The 20,640-nt window shown below is 37.8% G+C and overlaps 1 protein-coding gene across 1 annotated transcript in view; it reads left to right on the top strand.

Annotated features, from left to right (window-relative positions):
• Ddx1 (ATP-dependent RNA helicase Ddx1) overlaps positions 1-20,640 on the top strand; it is a 100,900-nt gene that overhangs the window by 14,967 nt on the left and 65,293 nt on the right. The window contains exons 3-4 of the mRNA XM_070089352.1: positions 9,990-10,112; positions 13,612-13,798. Coding sequence (XP_069945453.1) covers positions 9,990-10,112; positions 13,612-13,798 — 310 coding nt within the window. The remainder of the gene's footprint in view (positions 1-9,989; positions 10,113-13,611; positions 13,799-20,640) is intronic.

The following is a 20,640-nucleotide window of genomic DNA, read 5'->3' as shown; positions in this document are numbered from 1 at the left end:
ATAATATCAGTGCACTTGTGAAAGAATATTAGACTCACCAGTTGAAGTGTATTGGACGCTTAGCATGATTTGTTTACTTTTGAACTTTGGTAAAAATCGAGCATTTCTGCTACTTTGAGCTCAATTTCAAGGTACTTTTCATTGTAAAACCAGTCAAAATCATCTCAATTTCTGTAATATGTCTTTCATTCTATAAAATGAGACCAGGAAAACTAGAATACAACAATAAATACCATACGAAAATACAATGCAAAGTCGCTGTTTTAATCCAAAAACACGGTCAAAGTTTTTTTTTTTTCTCATTATGCACTGTGCGCTGCAGGATTTTTTTTTATACTGCACACACTGACCACATAGACTCATTCTTTCATATGTAGGCCTACCAGCTTTCTCTCACTAGATTTGAAGGCGCTAGAATTTATGAGTACTAGTATGTCAAGGACCCTGGCATGTAAGCAGTACTAGTACGGCCAAAACCCTGAAAGGGCTATTAACGGAGTTCCGTTCCTAAGACCACTTCGCAAATTTATCGCTAACAAGGAGCATACTATAATGGTAGTGAGTTTCTGTCGACCATCTTTGATATTGTTTTAATGTCACCTTTGCACCATTTATAACAGTTTTAGTATACAGCCTCTCCTCACTTAGCGACATACTTATTTATTGATGCCTCGAACTTACAACGAGCTGTCTGACCAGTATTTATACCTAAATCATTTACACCTACCATCTTACTTACGTCCGAGCTTGGTTCCAACCAACTGGTCATAACTCAAAATGGATGTAAATCGAACCTTAGAAAATTGCTGATTGAGATATTTCAAAAATTAAATCTTAATCTTGTAAAGCAATCAATCTTTTATGATTGTTGTGGAAATCACTTCAATCCATTCATTATTATTGTGGTTTTCACAAAATAGGTGAATAGCTCACATCCAAGATAACAGCCAAAAGCAAGTGCATACCTGAGCACTTACTTGGGAAATATTTTTTTCTTGAAAAAATCTTTTTTTCTTTTTCATAAGCTACGAGTTTCTCTTAGAGTTTGCCCTTGTGCCAGATTCATTTTCTCTCATAAAAGTGACGAAAAAAGGATAATAAGCCTTATGGTCGGCGGTGTCCACAAAGTCCCTTTCCTATCTGCGCAGCAGTCCTTCATATTATGCTAGATAATATTTGTTCTGGCACATTTTTTATGTTTCTGTGCTATTGATATTTTGCCTTATGTCATAATAGATTAATTGTGATAGGTAAATATGCCTTACTGTTGATATTAGCATAAAATAGAACATTTTGTCAGCTGCTTTCTCTTGCTTGTGTCAGCACTTCTACCCAGAAGGTTCCTGATTGGTTCTCCGACTATGTTAGCTACATAGTATTGTGTGTTACTTTTTACTAAATATTTTACTACTGTATATCAAAAAAAAATAAAAAAAAAATCTGATATTGTTTTAATGTCACCTTAGCACTATTTACAACATTTCTGGTATATTTTTAAATGTTTATATAGTAGTGTACTGTATATTGAAATAAACAGAATAGAAGAAATCAGCTCTTATATATTATTTAGGTATGAATACTGGTCAGAGAGCCCATCATAAGTCTGAGGCGTCAGTAAATGAGTATGTCGCTAAGTGAGGAGAGGCTGTATTTCATTTTTTACTTTTTAAGCTGTTAGTACAGTTTCTCCTCACTAAGTGACATACTCGTTTACCGACGCCTTGGACTTACGACGGGCTCTGACCAGTATTTATACCTAAATAATGTATATTAGAGCTGATTTCCTCTATTCTCTTTATTTCAATATACAGTGGACCCCCGGTTAACGATTTTAATCCGTGCAAGAGGGCTCATCGTTATGCGAAATAATCGTTATGCGAATTAATTTTCCCCATAAGAAATAATGGAAATAAAATTAATCCGTGCAAGACGCCCAAAAGTATGAAAAAAAATTTATTTTACCACATGAAATGTTAATTTTAATACACACAAACTGAAAAAGGCATGCACAATTACATGACACTTACTTTTATTGAAGATCTGGTGATGATTGATGGGATGGGAGGAGGGGAGAGCATTATCTTCTTACTGTTTAGAAGGGGAATCCCCTTCCATTAGGACTTGAGGTAGCAAGTCCTTTTCTGGGGTTACTTCCCTTCTTCTTTTAATGCCACTAGGACCAGCTTCAGAGTCACTGGACCTCTGTCGCACAACAAATCTGTCCATAGAGCTCTGTACCTCCCGTTTCTTCAAGACTTTCCTAAAATGGGCCATAACATTGTCATTGAAATAGTCACAAGCACGGCTTGCAACAGCTGTGTCAGGGTGATTTTCATCTATAAAGGTTTGCAGTTCAAACCACTCTGCACACATTTCCTTAATCTTTGAAGTAGGCACAATGGATTCCACAACTGGCATACGCTTCTCAGGGTTAGCCCCAAACCCTTCAAAATCTTTCTTAATTTCCATACTAATTCTCACCCTTTTTACCACAGGGTTGGCACTAGAAGCTTTCTTGGGGCCCATGGTCACTTATTTTCCAGAAACACCACCGAAAACACTGTAATAATACGAAATATTCCGAGTGTATGCTTGGATGTTACCGCGGAGGCTGGCTGGTAAACAATGGGACGGCCGGCACATGTGAGGGCACATTGGACGCGTCTCGGACGAAAATCGGTATGCGGGTTTTTAATCGGTATGCGGGGCAAAAATTTTGCGATAAAAGTAATCGTTATGCGGAAAAATCGCTATGCGATGCCATCGTTATGCGGGGGTCCACTGTACAGTGGACCCCGGTTAACGATATTTTTTCATTCCAGAAGTATGTTCAGGTGCCAGTACTGACCAAATTTGTTCCCATAAGGAATATTGTGAAGTAGATTAGTCCATTTCAGACCACCCCCAAACATACACCTACAAACGCACTTACATAAATACACTTACATAATTGGTCGCATTGGGAGGTGATCGTTAAGCGGGGGTCCACTGTACAGTACACTACTGTATAAACATTTAAAAAATATACCAGAAATGTTATAAATAGTGCAAAAGTGACATTAACCCTTTCAGGGTTTCGGCCGTACTAGTACTGCTTACGCGCCAGGGTCCTTGACGTACTAGTAGTCATAATTTCTAGCGCCTTCAAATCTAGTGAGAGAAAGCTGGTAGGCCTACATATGAAAGAATGGGTCTATGTGGTCAGTATGCACAGTATAAAAAAAAAAATCCTGCACCACACAGTGCATAATGAGAAAAAAAACTTTGACCGTGTTTATGGATTAAAAGAGCGGCTTTGCACTGTATTTTCATATGGTATTTATTGTTGTATTCCAGTTTTCCTGGTCTCATTTTATAGAATGGAAGACATATTACAGAAATTGAAATGATTTTGACTGGTTTTACAATGAAAAGTACCTTGAAATTGAGCTCAAATTAGCAGAAATGTTCGATTTTTACCAAAGTTCAAGAGTAAACAAATCATGCTAAGCGTCCAATACACGTCAACTGGTGAGTCTAATATTCTTTCACAAGTGCGCCAATATTATTTATACCATTTCTACACTAATGCAGTAGTCTGCCTAGCAGTAAATCTTCTATTTTTTGTGAGAATAAAAATTCAAAATGGAAAGCAAAAGAATGTAAGAGGGGCGTGGGAACGTGACTAATGAACAGAGGAAATGTTATTTTAGTGCCAAGAATGTCTTTCTTGTTTGTTCTGGACCCTATTTGGAAATTGGCATCTTTTGAAATTTGTGTGAAATTGGCAAAATTGCTAAATTCTGACCACTGTATTGGATAGTTGAAATCGGTAAATGGGTGGTTTCTTGCACTCATTCGATAGAAAAAATGGAGTTCTAGCGAAATAGTTATGATTTTTGTCGACTAGTGCATTGAAATTGGCTGAAAATAAGGCTCAAAGTGGGCAAAAATCGCCAATGCGTAAACATCGTTGAGACCGGTAACTTCACGAGAGCATAATTCTGTAAGTTTTCAATAAAATTTCATACTTTTGGTGTCATTATGATCAGGAAAAGATTCTCTATCTTTTCATAAGTTTTTTTTTTTTTTTTTTTTTTTTTTTTTTTTTTTTTTTTTTTTTTTTTTTTTTTTTTTTTTTTTTGAAATTTGGGAGACCCTGAGAACAAGTCTATGAGAGGGCCTGTGGACCCTGGAAGGGTTAAAACAATATCAAAGATAGTTGACACAAACCCACTACCATTATAGTATGCTCCTCACTTAGCAACGGATTTGTTTAATGACGTGGTCTTAGGAACGGAACTCTTGTCTTTAAGTGAGGAGAGGCTGTACTGTATTTTATACTGTAAGGTTTAGGAGAGACACTGTGCATACCTGGAGTATACCTGGAGAGGGTTCCGGGGGTCAACGCCCTAACGGCCCAATCTGTGACCAGGCCTCATGATGGATCAGGGCTGATCAACCAGGCTGTTACTGTTCGCTGCACATTAATGTACGAACCACAGCCCGGCTAATCAGGTATTGACTTTAGGTGCCTATCCAGAGCCTTCTTGAGGACAACCATGGGTCTATTGGTAATCTCCCTTATACATATATGAACCTGTTTTTACATATCTCCCTTCTCTTCCATCCACCCATATTCCTGTCTTCATGTTAGTACAGCCAAATGTCATTTGGACAGTTACTCATTTTCTTTTAACATGATGGAAGCCACTTAAAGTAAAAATCAACTATTGGCCTTTGCTCAGAGTGTACTTATTTGATCTCTCACACTCAAGTCTGTGTTTCTTTCTGGTCATTCTATCTTATGAAAGTCAATATAATCCAGTTTAGAGTGATACTCAGATTGTTAAAGTATGGAGTATTGCTAAGCTGGGATGCTCGCTTAAGTGAATTTCTGCAACAAGTAGTGAATTACAGGTAGAAATGGGGTCACCTCTTGCAAGCGAATTTACATGGTAAAATAGCATGTAGCTAGGAGACACCCTATTCTCGAATATAAGTTGAAATTCTAAGGCTTTTTATTTATTTATTTATTTGAAAGTAGGGTGTTGACTTATTCATGGGTAATATTCCTAAAAAGTTGAAATCTATAGACTCATCCCTGTACTGAAAACCACTATTCTAAGAATAGAGTAGCACTGTAGTAGGTCTACTTGCTTGTTAAGCAAGTCCTGCCCACAATCACACAACTGTTTCCTCTCATATATCTCTCCAAATCTTGCAGTTTGTTCCTCTCCTCTGCAACTCTTTAACTGCCCAGCTAGTGTTTTCTGATATTTTTAATTGTGAAATTGTCAAATATGAGTCCATGTTTTGAGTAAATGTGTTCAAAACCATATTTGCAACCCCCAGAACTAAACATTTGAAAATCTCCATTGTCGAGATAGCAAGTTATTACAGCACTGTACTTGTCACAACAGTAAGTGATATATGATGGAAGATGAAGTTAGCTTCAGCTACTTAATCCCTTTGAAATGTATAGTAATTTGGGACTTTTGCTACTAATACAGTAGGGCCCCACTTTATGGTGTTTTGCTGATACGTTCATTTCAAATTACGAACAAAATTTGCCGTACGGCTACTCTCGCCTGACTTTTTAATACGGTCGCCGCGTCCCACCCGGTTTGTTTACATTCTCTGTGAGCTCCGTGAGCATCGCGTCTCTCCATAATGTCTGGAAACCTTCCAGAATTTCAAGTGTTTTAAAATTATTTCATGTTTTATATACGTATTTATTTTATTAACACATCGGCCGATTCCCACCAAGGCAGGGTGGCCCGAAAATGAAAAAAAATCATCATCATTCACTCCATCACTGTCTTGCCAGAGGGGTGCTTTTCACTACAGTTATAAAATTGCATCAGTAACATCCCTCCTTCAGAGTGCAGACACTGTACTTCCCATCTCCAAGGATTCAAGTCCGGCCTGCCGGTTTCCCTGAATCCCTCCATAAATGTTACTTTGCTGACACTCCAACAGCACGTCTAGTATTAAAACAGTTATGTAAGTGAATTATTGTAAGTGCTTTTGTAAGTGTATTTTTGGGGGTCTGAAACAGAATAATCTAATTTACATTATTCCTCGTGGGACAGATTCGTTCGGTTACGGCACTCAAACAGCCTTCTGGAACGAATTATGGCCGAAACTCTGGGTGCCACTGTATATTTATTGTAATGTTCATCTATTTTTTTGTATATGAATGCATTTGTTTGGCAATAATTGTATATGAGTAGAACTTGTTGGATGTAAGTAGGATCTGCCAGCAGGCCTTGCTGCAGTGCTCATTTGTTTCTAGGTAACTGAAGTGATTTTTTGTCAAAAATTATATATGAATGGGAATGGTTGGCTGAGAGTAGGACCTGCCTAGCATGAACCAGTAATTTGATAGTTCACTGATAGTTTAGTGATAGTTTGACAGTTTAGTTGCATACAATTAGAGTGTATTTGCTTGAGCTTTTCCACCTACTACAATGTTCCTCTGTTCTTATTTAAGAAAGCACTGCATTTAGTGTGATTAACTTCAGAAAAAGATTCTCAGCTATTTCAGAAGAAAAAAGTTTGTTTTCAAGTGGACACTGGGAGCAATATTAATTTTGAGGGGTGTGGCCAGTGAAAGGGATAAAGACAGCATTTCACTTGTACAAGTGAAATGTTATCTTTAATAGTTTCCTAACACTGCATATAGTATACTAGTACAATTAAGTTCCAATTGTACAAGGTTACATAATTTTGTTTTTTAAACCTGCTGTATCCCACTGAGGCAGGGTGACCCAAAAAGAAAAACGAAAATTTCTTTTTTAATTAAAATTTAATAATGTATACAGGAGAAGGGGTTACTAGTCCCTTGCTCCTGGCATATAGTCGCCTCTTACGACACGCATGGCTTATGGAGGAAGAATTCTGTTCCACTTCCCCATGGAGATAAGTGGAAATAAACAAGAACAAGAACTAGTAAGAAAATAAGAAAACCCATAGTGTGTGTGTGTGTGTGTGTGTGTGTGTGTATATTTACACTGGAACCTCAAATTTCGAACGTATCACTTACAGAACTCTTCGAAAATAGACCACTTTTTTCGAACTGGCTTTGTCCCTCTTATCGAACTCGCCCCTTCTTTCGAACCTCCGAGTACCAGACCTGTCTGCCAGCCTGCTCTGTCCACGTCCCCGCACAGGCGCCGTGAGCCAGTCTGGCTTTGTTGATGCTTGAGTGCACACTAACCTGCATTCTCATTTAAACATTTTACAATTAATTCATTGTGTTTAGTGCTTGTGGGACTGCGAAATAAGCTACCATGGGCCCAAGGAAACTTGCTAGTGGTACCCCTGTGGTAAAGAAAGTGAGAAACATCATAGATGTGAAGAAAGAAATAATACAGAAGTATGAGAGTGCTGTGCGACTTGTCGAGCTCGCCAGGATGTACGGGAAAAATAAGTTGACCATCGCTGCTATCCTGGCAAAAAATGAACAAATCAAGGAAGCTGATGTTGCGATAGGTGTTGATATGCTAACCAAAAAAGATGACAGACAATCGATCAGGTTGAGAAGTTGTTGCTGGTGTGGATCAAGGATAAAGAGATGGCAGGTGATAGTGTTTCAGAGACGATTGTTTGTGAAAAGGCAAGGAAGTCACATCCCGATTCAAAGATTAAGGAGATTTGCGCCAAGTGTAATGTGCAAATGTTTGTGGAGAAGTACCACCCTGAGCAAGTTAAAGCAAGCCATCTTTGCAACAAGTTCAGTGACAGAACCATGTCCCATTTTAGGGAAATCTTAGAGGTGCCAGAAACAGAGGACTGTGGACAGTTATTTTGTGAGACAGGGGTCCAGTGACTCAAGCTGGTCCTAGTGGCATTAAAAGACAGAAGGGAAGTAACTCCAGAGAGGGCTTTGATACCTAAAGTCCTTATGGAGGGGGATTCCACTTCCAAACACTAACCCCAACTCCCTCTCCTCCTCCTCCTCCCTATCTTCCAGATGCCACTAACCAATCTTCAATAAAGGTAAGTAAAAATGTTATTTTATATGTTTATTTAAATTTATTAATAATTGTACACTATATTTGTTGTGTATGTAAAACTATAATGTAATACTATCTATAAAATGTATTCTTTTGTGAATATTTTTGGGTTTCTGGAACGAATTAATTGTATTTCCACTATTTCTTATGGGAAATATTGCTTCGCCTTTCAAACTTTTTGACCTTAGAACTAGCTCCTGGAACTGATTAAGTTCGAAATTTGAGGTTCCACTGTGTGTGTGTGTGTGTGTGTGTGTGTATTTTTTTTTTTTTAACAAACCGGCTGTATCCCACCAAGGCAGGGTGGCTCAGAAAGAAAAACGAAAGTTTCTCAGCTTAAATTTAGTAATTTATACAGGAGAAGGGGTTACTATCCCCTTGCTCCTGGCATTTTAGTCGCCTCTTACAACACGCATGGCTTACGGAGGAAGAATTCTGTTCCACTTCCCCATGGAGATAAGAGGAAATAAACAAGAATAAGAACTAAAAAGAAAATAGAAGAAAACCCAGAGGTGTGTGTATATATATATGCTTGTACATGTATGTGTAGTGTGATCTAAGTGAAAGTAGAAGTAGCAAGACATACCTGAAATCTTGCATGCTCATGAGACAGAAAAAAGGACACCAGCAATCCTACCATCATGTAAAACAATTACAGGCTTTCTTTTTACACTCACTTGGCAGAACGGTAGTACCTCCCTGGGTGATTGCTGTCAGCCAACCTGCTGTCTATAACTAGAGGTCATGTGAATATAAAATTTGCTTTAGATTTTGGCTCCATTTGCATTTCAATAATTATTTCTCTTTAAATATTGGGAACTTATTGACTAAATTTTGAATATCCTGTAAATTTTATTATAGGAGTTATGTACCAGCCCCTCTTCCCCACCAAAAAAAAAAAAAAAAAAAAAAATTGAGACTTCAGAAAAGTTTCAAACAGTTAAATCTGTCTGTGAGATGCTCCATGGTAATATTGTACAGTATAATCGAATCTCATGAATTAAGACTTTTGTTAAATTTGGGGTTGAGCTGTATGGCACTGACTGTCAGGAAGCAACAGTGTTTGCTGATCATAAGATGACCTGTTCATTAGCTAAGCATCCACTGGCCTGCCCCAGCTATGTGTAAAGGATCATTACTTATTAGTGTATACTAAAATACAGTTTTGAGGCTCTTAAATTCATCTTATTAACAGTATGTACAATACTTTTAAAAAACTCCTTATAAACATTTCTTCTCAGTTTATTTCTATGATTGCAATTACAAATGACCTTATATATTCTCTGTAGAATCCCATATTTGACCCTATTATATGCATTACTTAAATAAATTACAGAATTTAATATTCTCTCAACAAACCGGCTGTATCCACCAAGGAAGGGTGGCCCAAAAAGAAAAACAAAAGTTTCTCTTTTTAACTTTAGTAATAGAATTTAATATTCTTGTATTTTTCTAGGTAGTAGGTTGGTAGACAGCAACCACCCAGGGAGGTACTACCGTCCTGCCAAGCGAGTGTAAAACGGAAACCTGTAATTGTTTTACACAATGGTAGGATTGCTGGTGTCTTTTTTTCCTGTCTCATACACATGCAAGATTTCAGGTACGTCTTGCTACTTCTACTTACACTTAGGTCACACTACACATACATGTACAAGCATATATATATACACACACCCCTCTGGGTTTTCTTCTATTTTCTTTCTAACTCTTGTTCTTGTTAATATCCTCTTACCTCCATGGGGAAGTGGAATAGAATTTGTCCTCCGTAAGCCATGCATGTTGTAAGGGGCAACTAAAATGCCAGGAGCAAGAGGCTAGTAACCTCTTCTTCTGTATATATTACTAAATGTAAAAGGAGAAACTTTCGTTTTTCCTTTGGGCCACCCCGCCTCGGTGGGATATGGCCGGTGTGTTGAAAGAAGAAAGATTCTTGTATTTTATTGCATTTCTTCATTTGTTGCTTTATTATAAAAAGTGATGTTTTTCCAGGGGCACGAGCGTCTCATAAACAGCATCTACAACTCTATTCCCAAGATAACATCTGAAGGCAAGAGACTACAGATGGTAGTGTGTTCTGCCACACTACATTCCTTTGAAGTGAAGCGTATGGCTGTAAGTCTCAAACATTATTATTTGTAAGCAAGGGTCTTTGCTACCTTGCTTTTACTTTTCTAAATAAGACTAATGTTGAATTAGCATGCTGAGATAATTGCAGTAGTATTTAAATATTTTGTTGCGCTGTATAAATAAGGAAGACTGGAGGAGGCCAAAATTTACCACTCACAGCTTATCTGAGAGAGTTGAACCCATCACACAGTTCTGCAGCACAGACCCTGAAAGGGTTAAATCAAACTAAAGGTCATTGGTCTGCTTTTTCCATCATGCTTTGTGTGAGGCAGGATTTTTTTTTTATACCGTGCACACACGCTGCACACCCAGTCTCTCCTGTCTATGGTAATATTTACTGCTCAGAGCATATTTGAGGGCTCTGTGCCTAAAACGTAGATCTACGTGAATAACAGTCATAAATGTAAATCTACATGGGAGGCAAACCAAACAAAGAAATAAACCTTATTTCTGTGAAGTGGAATACAGTATATTTTGCAGCTAATATAACTGACATATGTAAAGTACTTTATAGAAAGCCCTTATTGTGCAAGGCATTTCAGGCAGCCTTGAAACTAAATTCTGATTGCTAGTTCTACATGAGAATAAGAATACTTGGTTTTTATTATATTTGAGGTATTCAGTAATTCAATAACAAAATTATAATGATACATTAAGGATGAAGCTGGGTATCTGAGTTAAAGGTATGATGGAACAAGAATGGGGACAATATTGGATGAAAAACAGGTTTCAGGGTTTTGGGAATTGTTCAGCATAATAAATTCTTGTCGGGATAATAAATTGTTGTCAGGATCACATTCAAGTAAGGAGGTGTTAATAACAAAAAGGCACAATACCGTGACTGGAACAATACACAGATAACCTGCACATAGGAGAGGGGAGCTTACCACGACATTTCGGTCTGACTTGGACTGAACCATTACATTATAAAATGCTCCAAACTTCAGAACACCCGTGACTTAACCTGATTCTTTTTTCTCCTTCTCCCTCTTCCCCTTTCCTTTTTCTTTTTTCTCCTTTGGGTTTTCTTTCTTCTGCCTTGAGCATTTGGTCCATTATTATTTCTTCCCCTTTCCTCTGGATTTTTGTTCCTACCCTTTGTGGACCCTTAGCTCCCCTGCAGTGCTCCTCTTTCTTAGTCTTCGACTGACATTTCTGCTACTATTACCTATTACTACTACTACTGTTTCTATTACTACTACTACTGTTTCTATTACTACTACTACTGTTTCTATTACTACTACTACTGTTTCTATTACTACTACTGTTTCTATTACTACTACTATTGTTTCTATTACTACTACTGTTTCTATTACTACTACTACTGTTTCTATTACTACTACTACTGTTTCTATTACTACTACTACTGTTTCTATTACTACTACTACTGTTTCTATTACTACTACTACTGTTTCTATTACTACTGCTACTATTACTACTACTGTTACTATTACTACTACTATTACTATTACTACTACTATTACTATTACTGCTATTACTATTATTACTATTACTATTATTACTGCTATTACTATTATTACTGCTATTACTATTATTACTGCTATTACTATTACTGCTACTACTATTACTGCTACTACTATTACTGCTACTACTATTACTGCTACTTCTATTACTATTACTACTATTACTATTACTACTACTACTACTACTACTATTACTACTACTACTATTACTACTTCTACTATTACTACTACTATTACTACCACTATTACTACTACTACTACTATTATTACTACTACTACTACTATTACTACTACTATATTACTACTATTACTACTACTAATACTACTAATACTACTACTAATACTACTACTACTACTATTACTACTACTATTACTACTACTATTACTACTACTATTACTACTACTATTACTACTACTACTACTATTACTACTACTATTACTACTATTACTATTACTACTACTACTATTACTACTACTACTATTACTACTACTATTACTACTACTACTGGCCCGGTGGCCTGGTGGCTAAAGCTCCCGCTTCACACATGGAGGGCCCGGGTTCGATTCCCGACGGGTGGAAACATTTCGACATGTTTCCTTACACCTGTTGTCCTATTCACCTAGCAGCAAATAGGTACCTGGGTGTTAGTCAGCTGGTGTGGGTCGCATCCTGGGGGACAAGACCCCAATGGAAATAAGTTAGACAGTCCTCGATGACGCACTGACTTTCTTGGGTTATCCTGGGTGGCTAACCCTCCGGGGTTAAAAATCCGAACGAAATCTTATCTTATCTTACTATTACTACTACTACTACTACTGTTACTTCTACTATTGCTATTACTTCTACTATTACTGCTATTATTACTACTACTATTACTACTACACTATTCTACTACTAATATTACTTCTACTACTACTGTTACTTCTACTACTACTATTACTTCTAGTACTACTATTACTTCTATTACTACTATTACTACTACTATTACTTCTATTACTACTATTACTACTACTATTACTACTATTACTACTACTATTACTACTACTACCACCTACTATTACCATTACTACTACTATTACTACTGCTACTATTAGTACTACTACTACTTTTACTATTACTACTACTACTACTATTACTACTACTACTACTATTACTACTACTACTATTACTACTACTACTATTATTACTATTACTACTACTATTACTATTACTATATTACTACTACTACTACACATACATGTAAAAGCATATATACATACACACACCCCTCTGGGTTTTCTTCTATTTTCTTACTAGTTCTTGCTCTTGTTTATTTCCTCTTATCTCCATGGGGAAGTGGGACAGAATTCTTCCTCCGTAGGCTATGCGTGTTGTAAGAGGCGACTAAAATGCCAGAAGCAAGGGGCTAGTAACCCCTTCTCTTGTATAAATTACTAAATTTAAAAAGAGAAACTTTTGTTTTTCTTTTTGGGCCACCCGGCCTTGGTGGGATACGGCCGCTTTGTTGAAAAAAAAAAAAATTGCTACTACTGTTACTACTACTACTACTACTGTTACTACTACTAATACTGTTACTACTACTACTACTACTACTACTACTACTGTTACTACTACTACTACTACTACTGTTACTACTACTACTACTGTTACTACTACTACTACTGTTACTACTACTACTGTTACTACTGCTACTACTGTTACTACTGCTACTACTGTTACTACTGCTACTACTGTTACTACTACTACTACTGTTACTACTACTACTACTGTTACTACTACTGCCACTGACACCACCACCTCCTCCTCCTCCTCCTCCATATATTAAATGAGTGGCTCAGTAGTGCAGACATTGCTCCTTTGTATAAAGGCTTTTGAAAATGTGATAAAATGCCAAATTGTACATATGTAGAACCTAAAAATGTACACATGTTGATCCTAAAAATCATGTATGTATTCCCCCAAATTACTTCAACATATTTCGTGAATTTTTATTTTGTAGGAACGTATGATGCACTTCCCAACCTGGGTGGATCTTAAAGGTGAAGATGCCGTGCCAGAGACTGTCCACCATGTTGTTGTAACAATTGATCCCCGAGCAGATGCTACCTGGCACAACCTACGTCGCCATGTGCAGACTGACGGAGTTCATATGAAGGATGGGGTACGACCAGGAAATAATACACCTGGTAAGCAAAGATGCATGCATGCCTATAGTTGACAGATGAATCTTGTTGAGATTGTTACTGCTTTTTAGGTTCTGTACTGTAGCTGTCCCTGTATAACAACCACTGGAATAAGCCACCATATCTATAGTATATATATTTGTCATGCAGTCAGCAGGTATCTCCAAGATTTTGATTTATCTAATTGGTTTGTAAATGTCGAGTGCTAAGAAAAATCCAGTACACATTCATAAAAAATTTTAATGTATAAAGTGCTGAAACTGCTTATATTTTTAAACATGCTTATCCCTTTCACTGTCCAGACCCATGAAAATAAAATTGCTTGCAGTGTCCACCTTAAAAAAAATATTCTTCTGAAATGGTACAGAATCTTTTTCTGAGGTTAATGACACCAAAAGTATGAAATTTGATGGCAACTTACTGAATTACACAGGTTCAAAGTTAGCAGTCTGGGCACAGTGTACAGTGGACCCCCGCATACCGTTGGCATCACATAACTTTAAATCCGCATACCGATACATTTTATCGCTAAGATTTTGCCTCGCATACCGCTAAAAAACCCGCTCAACGCTATTCGTCCGAGACGCGTCTAATGTGCGGCCTGAGCCAGCCTCACATGTTCCGCCGGTGGCATTGTTTACAAGCCAGCCTCCGCGGTAACATCCAAGCATACAATCGGAACATTTCGTATTATTACAGCGTTTTTGGTGATTTTATCTGCAAAATAAGTGACCATGGGCCCCAAGAAAGCTTCTAGTGCCAACCCTGTGGTAAAAAGGGTGAGAAATATTATCGAAATACTGTGGTACCATGGTCAACTGCTGATGCTGCTGTAGCACTGTCAGCTGCCGCTGCTGCTGTAGCACCGTCAGCTGCCGCTGCTGCTGTAGCACCGTCAGCTGCTGCTGCTGTAGTACCGTCTGCTGCTGCTGTAGCACCATCTGCTGCTGCTGTAGCACTGTCAGCTGCTGCTGCTGCTGCTGTAGCACTGTCAGCTGCTGCTGCTGCTGCTGCTGTAGCACTGTCAGCTGCTGCTGCTGCTGCTGCTGTAGCACTGTCAGCAGCTGCTGCTGCTGCTGCTGCTGCTGTAGCACTGTCAGCTGCTGCTGCTGCTGCTGTAGCACTGTCAGCTGCTGCTGCTGCACTGTCAGCTGCTGCTGCTGCTGCTGCTGCTGTAGTACCGTCAGCTGCTGCTGCTGCTGTAGTACCGTCAGCTGCTGCTGCTGCTGTAGTACCGTCTGCTGCTGCTGTAGCACTGTCAGCTGCTGCTGTAGCACTGTCAGCTGCTGCTGCTGTAGCACCGTTGTTGGTGTGGCTTATTGAGAATACCAAGAAACAATTAACCCCAGAGGGTTAGCCACCCAGGATAACACAAAAAAGTCATTGTCATCGAAGACTGTCTAACTTATTTCCTTTGGGGTCCTTAATCTTGTCTCCCAGGATGCAACCCACACCAGTCGACTAACACCCAGGTGAACAGGGAAAAATGCCTGGAACTAGTGCTCATATTGGTGAATTTAAAGCCAGCAAAGGTTGGTTTGAGAGATTTAAGAATCGTAGTGGCATACACAGTGTGATAAGGCCTGTTCTGGAAGGAAATGCCAAATAGGACCTACAGCACTCAGGAGGAAAAGGCACTCCCAGGACAGAGTGTCTCATCAGTCATTGCTGCATCTTCAATAAAGGTAAGTGTCATTTATTCTTCATTTAGTAGAGTAGTACATGCACAATATATATTGTGCATGTACTACTCTACTATTGTGCATGTATCCTTCTCTTTGTGTGTAGGAAAATGCATATTTCACGTGGTAAAAAAAAAATTTTTCATACTTTTGGGTGTCTTGCACGGATTAATTTGATTTCCATTATTTATTATGGGGAAAATTCATTCACATAACGATAATTTCGCATAACAATGAGCTCTCAGGAACGGATTAATATCGTTATGCGGGAGTCCACTGTATATATCAGCACATTTCCCCATTCTGAGTCCTTTTAACCCTTTGACTGTCGCAGGCCCCTTTCTGAAACTGTCATTCTATGTCGCAAAAGTTTTGGAAAAAAAAAATTATTTTTTCTTATGAAATGATAGAGAATCTTTTCCAGATGGTAATGACTCCAAAAGTACGAAATTTGGTCGAAAACTCACGGAATTACGCTCCCGCGAAGTTAGTGGTCTCGGCGACATATACGCATCGGCAATTTCGCCGACTTTGAGCCCTGTTTTTGGCCAGTTCCGTTGTTCTAATTGACCAAACTCGTAGCTATTTCTTTAGAACTCCATTTTTTTCTGTCAGTTGAGTACAAGAAACTGCCCATTTGCTGTTACAAAAAATGTAATTCTAAAAGTGAATACTGGAAAGGACTGCCCTTCTAGCATCCAGTCTGTTACTGGGTTTTCGTAACAATTAGTCAGTATCCTTGTCCAATTATTCAAATATCTTAAATGGAGATATCGAGGGTTGAAGGTAGACACACTTGTTGGATGGTAACGATATATTGTCAGACTGTGATGATGGGAAATGGTGCCCAGCCTCTGCCTGTCCTAGCCTGGATGTCTACGCCGACTGAGGGGGAGGCAGAGGTACGAGCCTACACATGCGCATCCCGTGACGTCACACAAAGTCACAGGCCTACAAGGGATCTCCTATCTAAAGCACATGGATGATACTAATATGCTATGCTATATAACACAGGGATCAGCAACTATGCTGACAGCTCGGTCATGTTACGTATGTCGTCTCGACATACACTACTATCTATAGGCTGAACAGGCAGGCGGTTTTGGGCTGATTCTATACAATAACAAATTCATATATAACTTAGAACTAATGGATGGTATCATAATGGATGTTACGACATGAGTTTTACGTAATGGGTGTTAACGTAATGAGTTTTAACGTAATGCATTACAAACTATAAGAGCAAATCATTGTACAATATGGATGGAATTGATCGATCGATCTGTATTCAAGCACTCTACGGATTCTGAGGAAGAATAAATATATACAGGAGGGCCCCACTTATACGGCGGGTTAGGTTCCAGGCTACCGCCGTGAAGCAGAAACCGCCGTAAAGTGGAACACCCTTTTTTTCCACTTACAAATGCATACAAACACTAGATAACAAGTTTACACTAACATATATTATGTTAGCAATAGAACCAGGCATCAAAAAACAATAAAAAAGTACAATACACACACAGTGCACTCATTACTTACCTTAAAATATTTATAGTCTTAATCTAGGGTGAGACAAGTAGTATTTATTGTAAGAAATCAAGTGTGGTATGTATGGTGTCAGCCAGGCTACCATACCAGGCCACCCCACCCACACATACTATTCTATGATATTTAAGCATCCCAGAGCGATAAAATGTATATACAGTTCACTCATTACTTACCGTAAAATATAGGGTGAGATGAGTAGTATTTATTGTAAAATATCAAGTGTGGTATGTATGGTAGTCAGCCAGGCTACCATACCAGAGAGAAAGAATGAGTGCATGAGAGAGGACAGGCGCAGAGTTATGTAAACAAACCAGGCGAAGGTAAGTTTTGTAAACAGTGTACACGTCTGGTTTGTGTACAAGTTACATTGTGTACAGGTTGTCTCTACATTGATACGGTAGAATAAATAAAGAAGAACACTCCCATTCTCATGTAACATCATTTTGAGAAGAAATGATGCTCTGAGTGAAGGCAATGGAAGTAAGTCACTGACTTTTTTGGGTTATCCTAGGTTCTCTACACATATGTTATGTATTTATGTTATGTATCGTGTTTATTATATAATTTTGAAAAAAAATATCACGGCTGGATTAATGAAAATGTGTATATTAACGTAATATACAACATTTAATGATACACCGAGCTCAGACAGCGTAAACAAACTGAACAGGTTGTGGACGATCACTCGGTCAGGCAAAATAGACGGTATTAATACGTGTCCAGTTTTAGTTCATTCATGTACATTTGTAAGAGTTTGTGAAACTTTTACCTTATAATATTTTTATTATTATTATAATACTTAAATCACGAAACAAATACTCTTACACTGTGTACAAGTTAGTACAGAATTATAGCTATAAAGTGAAGGCATACGAAAGGAATATTTTTCTACAGTTATCCCTAGTAACAGGTGATGGGCTAGAGAAAACGTAATTCTTCCGACACTTCTACAAACCGTTTGGTAAACATCTCGTATATATTTGTATAAATTTTTATTGGTAAACATCTCGTATATATTTGTATAAATTTTTATACTGTGGGTGCATGTATCATGTTTGTGTGTTACATAATGTGTTTCTTATATAATTTTGAAAAAAATATCATAGATAGATTAAGGGAAATGTCTATATTAACGTAATATGCGACATTAATGCGCCCAAGAGATTATTATTACTATTATTATTACTATTATTATTATTATTATTATTATTATTATTATTGCATCAAGAGTAGAGAGACTCTTAGTGATTTTAATGTGTACCTACATGCCAGCACAGTGTGTAAGTTTATTTAGGTACAGGTGTACACAAGTTTAATTATCAAGTACAATACATATAAAATATAAAATAACTTTAAAACACTTGAAATTTTGGAAAGTTTCCAGACATAATAAGGAGATGTGCTCAGGGAGAATGTAAACAAACTCAGTGGGCCGCTGTGACCGTATTAGAAAGACAGGTGAGGGGAGCCGTATAGCGAGTTTTGGTCATAATTTGAAATGTCCATATTAGCGGAACGCCGTAAAGCAAAACGCCGTAAAGCGGGGCCCTCCTGTATATACAAGGTGAAATTAACAGCAAAAGCATCTGGTGCACTCAGACTATTACTGTCAAATTCTCAGAATACGGAGGGAACGTGAACACGAAAATTTCTGACAACTGATCAGCTAATGACAAAACACACAGTTAATAATTTCATTCATCTCGGACATCTAATTATACAGGCTGTTTACACTTAAACCCAATTCTGCGAGGGTAAGGTTTACGTATGCAGAATGGTTATCATCTCTGGGAGGATCGAATTCCTCTGCAATGGCTAACACATGCCTTGACTGAGGACAGTCTGAACGAGTATCTACAAAAGATACAGCTACAATCACTAGTGACTGTGGAATTACTAATTCTTCTGCTAGGAGTACTCAACTCGACTATTCGATACAGTAATTCTTGGCTCATTACAAAGTCACTAATGGGTGCTGGTGGCTTCACAGTAAGAATAAGATCTTCCTGGAGCAGGAATCGAATCACACCAGAACACAAGGGATCGGTTCTTTCTTACTGGAGGAATGAACAAACGCGGTGGAGTGGATGACTCCCCCCGGTTGAAAAAATTAACGCTTTAACACGCAATATGAGCAAGGGAGAACAAATCTACTATCTCAAACTGCAAGCACAGGAGAAAATAAATGAACACGGTCAACAATGCTGATATTCAATCTGAGTCGCACACAGTGACACGAGGTATCAGCTATAAAGAAACTACACTTACAAACGTTAGCAACACGTGAAAGTTACTCGAGAAATAACTTCTTACAATGCACTGATTACTGTCAACTAGGATGGGATCACCATCTGGAACATTAGGAACAAAAACAGACACACTAGTGAGAACACTAACTGTAACAGAGACGTCTTTCTGCAGACAGCATGTCACATCAACAAGAGATGGCATTACTAGTTTCAAGTAATTGTTTTCTGACAAGGCATCCCCTGTGGAGAAACTACTACTCAAACTAGCAGTCATTGCAGGGATAGGCTGTGCACTCAAGGCAGTCTGAGTGTCCTCGGACACTTGAGGCAACGGAACACTATCTTGCAAGTCTGAAGGTGTAGGTGGAACACAGATGGGAGTGACAGAGTTACCAGTGCCTGACCGCTCGGCTACGTTAATAAGTAATGAACGAATCTATAGGAACTTAATCTGAACTTCACATTTCGCAGCACTTTAACAAATCTCAGATACAAGCTATGAGAACAAACACATTGCTCAGGGACTAGGTATTGTCTTTCAGTTGGTAAGGAAATGTTGGTACTGTAGACTGATTCATATTGACTTTGACTGGCATGATACACTAAGTGAACGTTCAAAAGTGACTGGGACATCTTCTCAGTGAAATTACTGAAGGGCATAAGTCAAAAAAAAATAGAAAGAATAACACAATAGGCTTAAACGGGAAGAAAATACTTAACGACTCTGCATAAGTAATTAAAAATTGACAGGTCACACAGTAAGTAAAGAACTCACACAAGAAAAATATGCAACTGAACAAACAATACTTTGAAAATCAAGAGAACTTGTACTTTACTCAAATCTAATTTGCTCAACTTTTACTTTAAATTGAATGAATGGCACAGTGAGTTGTCTTTACTTTCAATGCAACAGGAAAATACACAATAAAATGATAAAATGGACTCAATAAAACTTGTGCAAAAATGAAACAGAGGCACAATTCACTGAAATAAAATAAAATGACACAGACAGAATAAAATATTATGCACAGAACAGAGCATATGAAACTGCACTGAAATAAACTGTAGCAATATTGCAAATAATTGCTAATAAAAAAAAAACACTGCTTAGAATCTCTGCAAGAAAAACTTTAGTGGCAACACAATATTTGCACAAGAATTATTGCAAAATGAATCAATGTGCAATAATAAAAATTATTACACACACAAGAAAAGAAATATATCAAGGAATAAACACTTTAACTCTTAACTGCACTCAAGCAACACTTAACAAGCAAAAGAACAATTTACTCTAAAAGAAGAACTTAAAAATTGCACTAAGAGTGAATTTGTTCAATGAAACATTAAAAATAATCGGTGCTAAAAC

This window comes from Cherax quadricarinatus, chromosome 2 (assembly GCF_038502225.1).
Source record: "Cherax quadricarinatus isolate ZL_2023a chromosome 2, ASM3850222v1, whole genome shotgun sequence".
Lineage (NCBI taxonomy): Eukaryota > Metazoa > Arthropoda > Malacostraca > Decapoda > Parastacidae > Cherax > Cherax quadricarinatus.
Note: the sequence above shows the minus strand (reverse complement) of the source record. Positions and strands in the feature narration are given on the sequence as shown.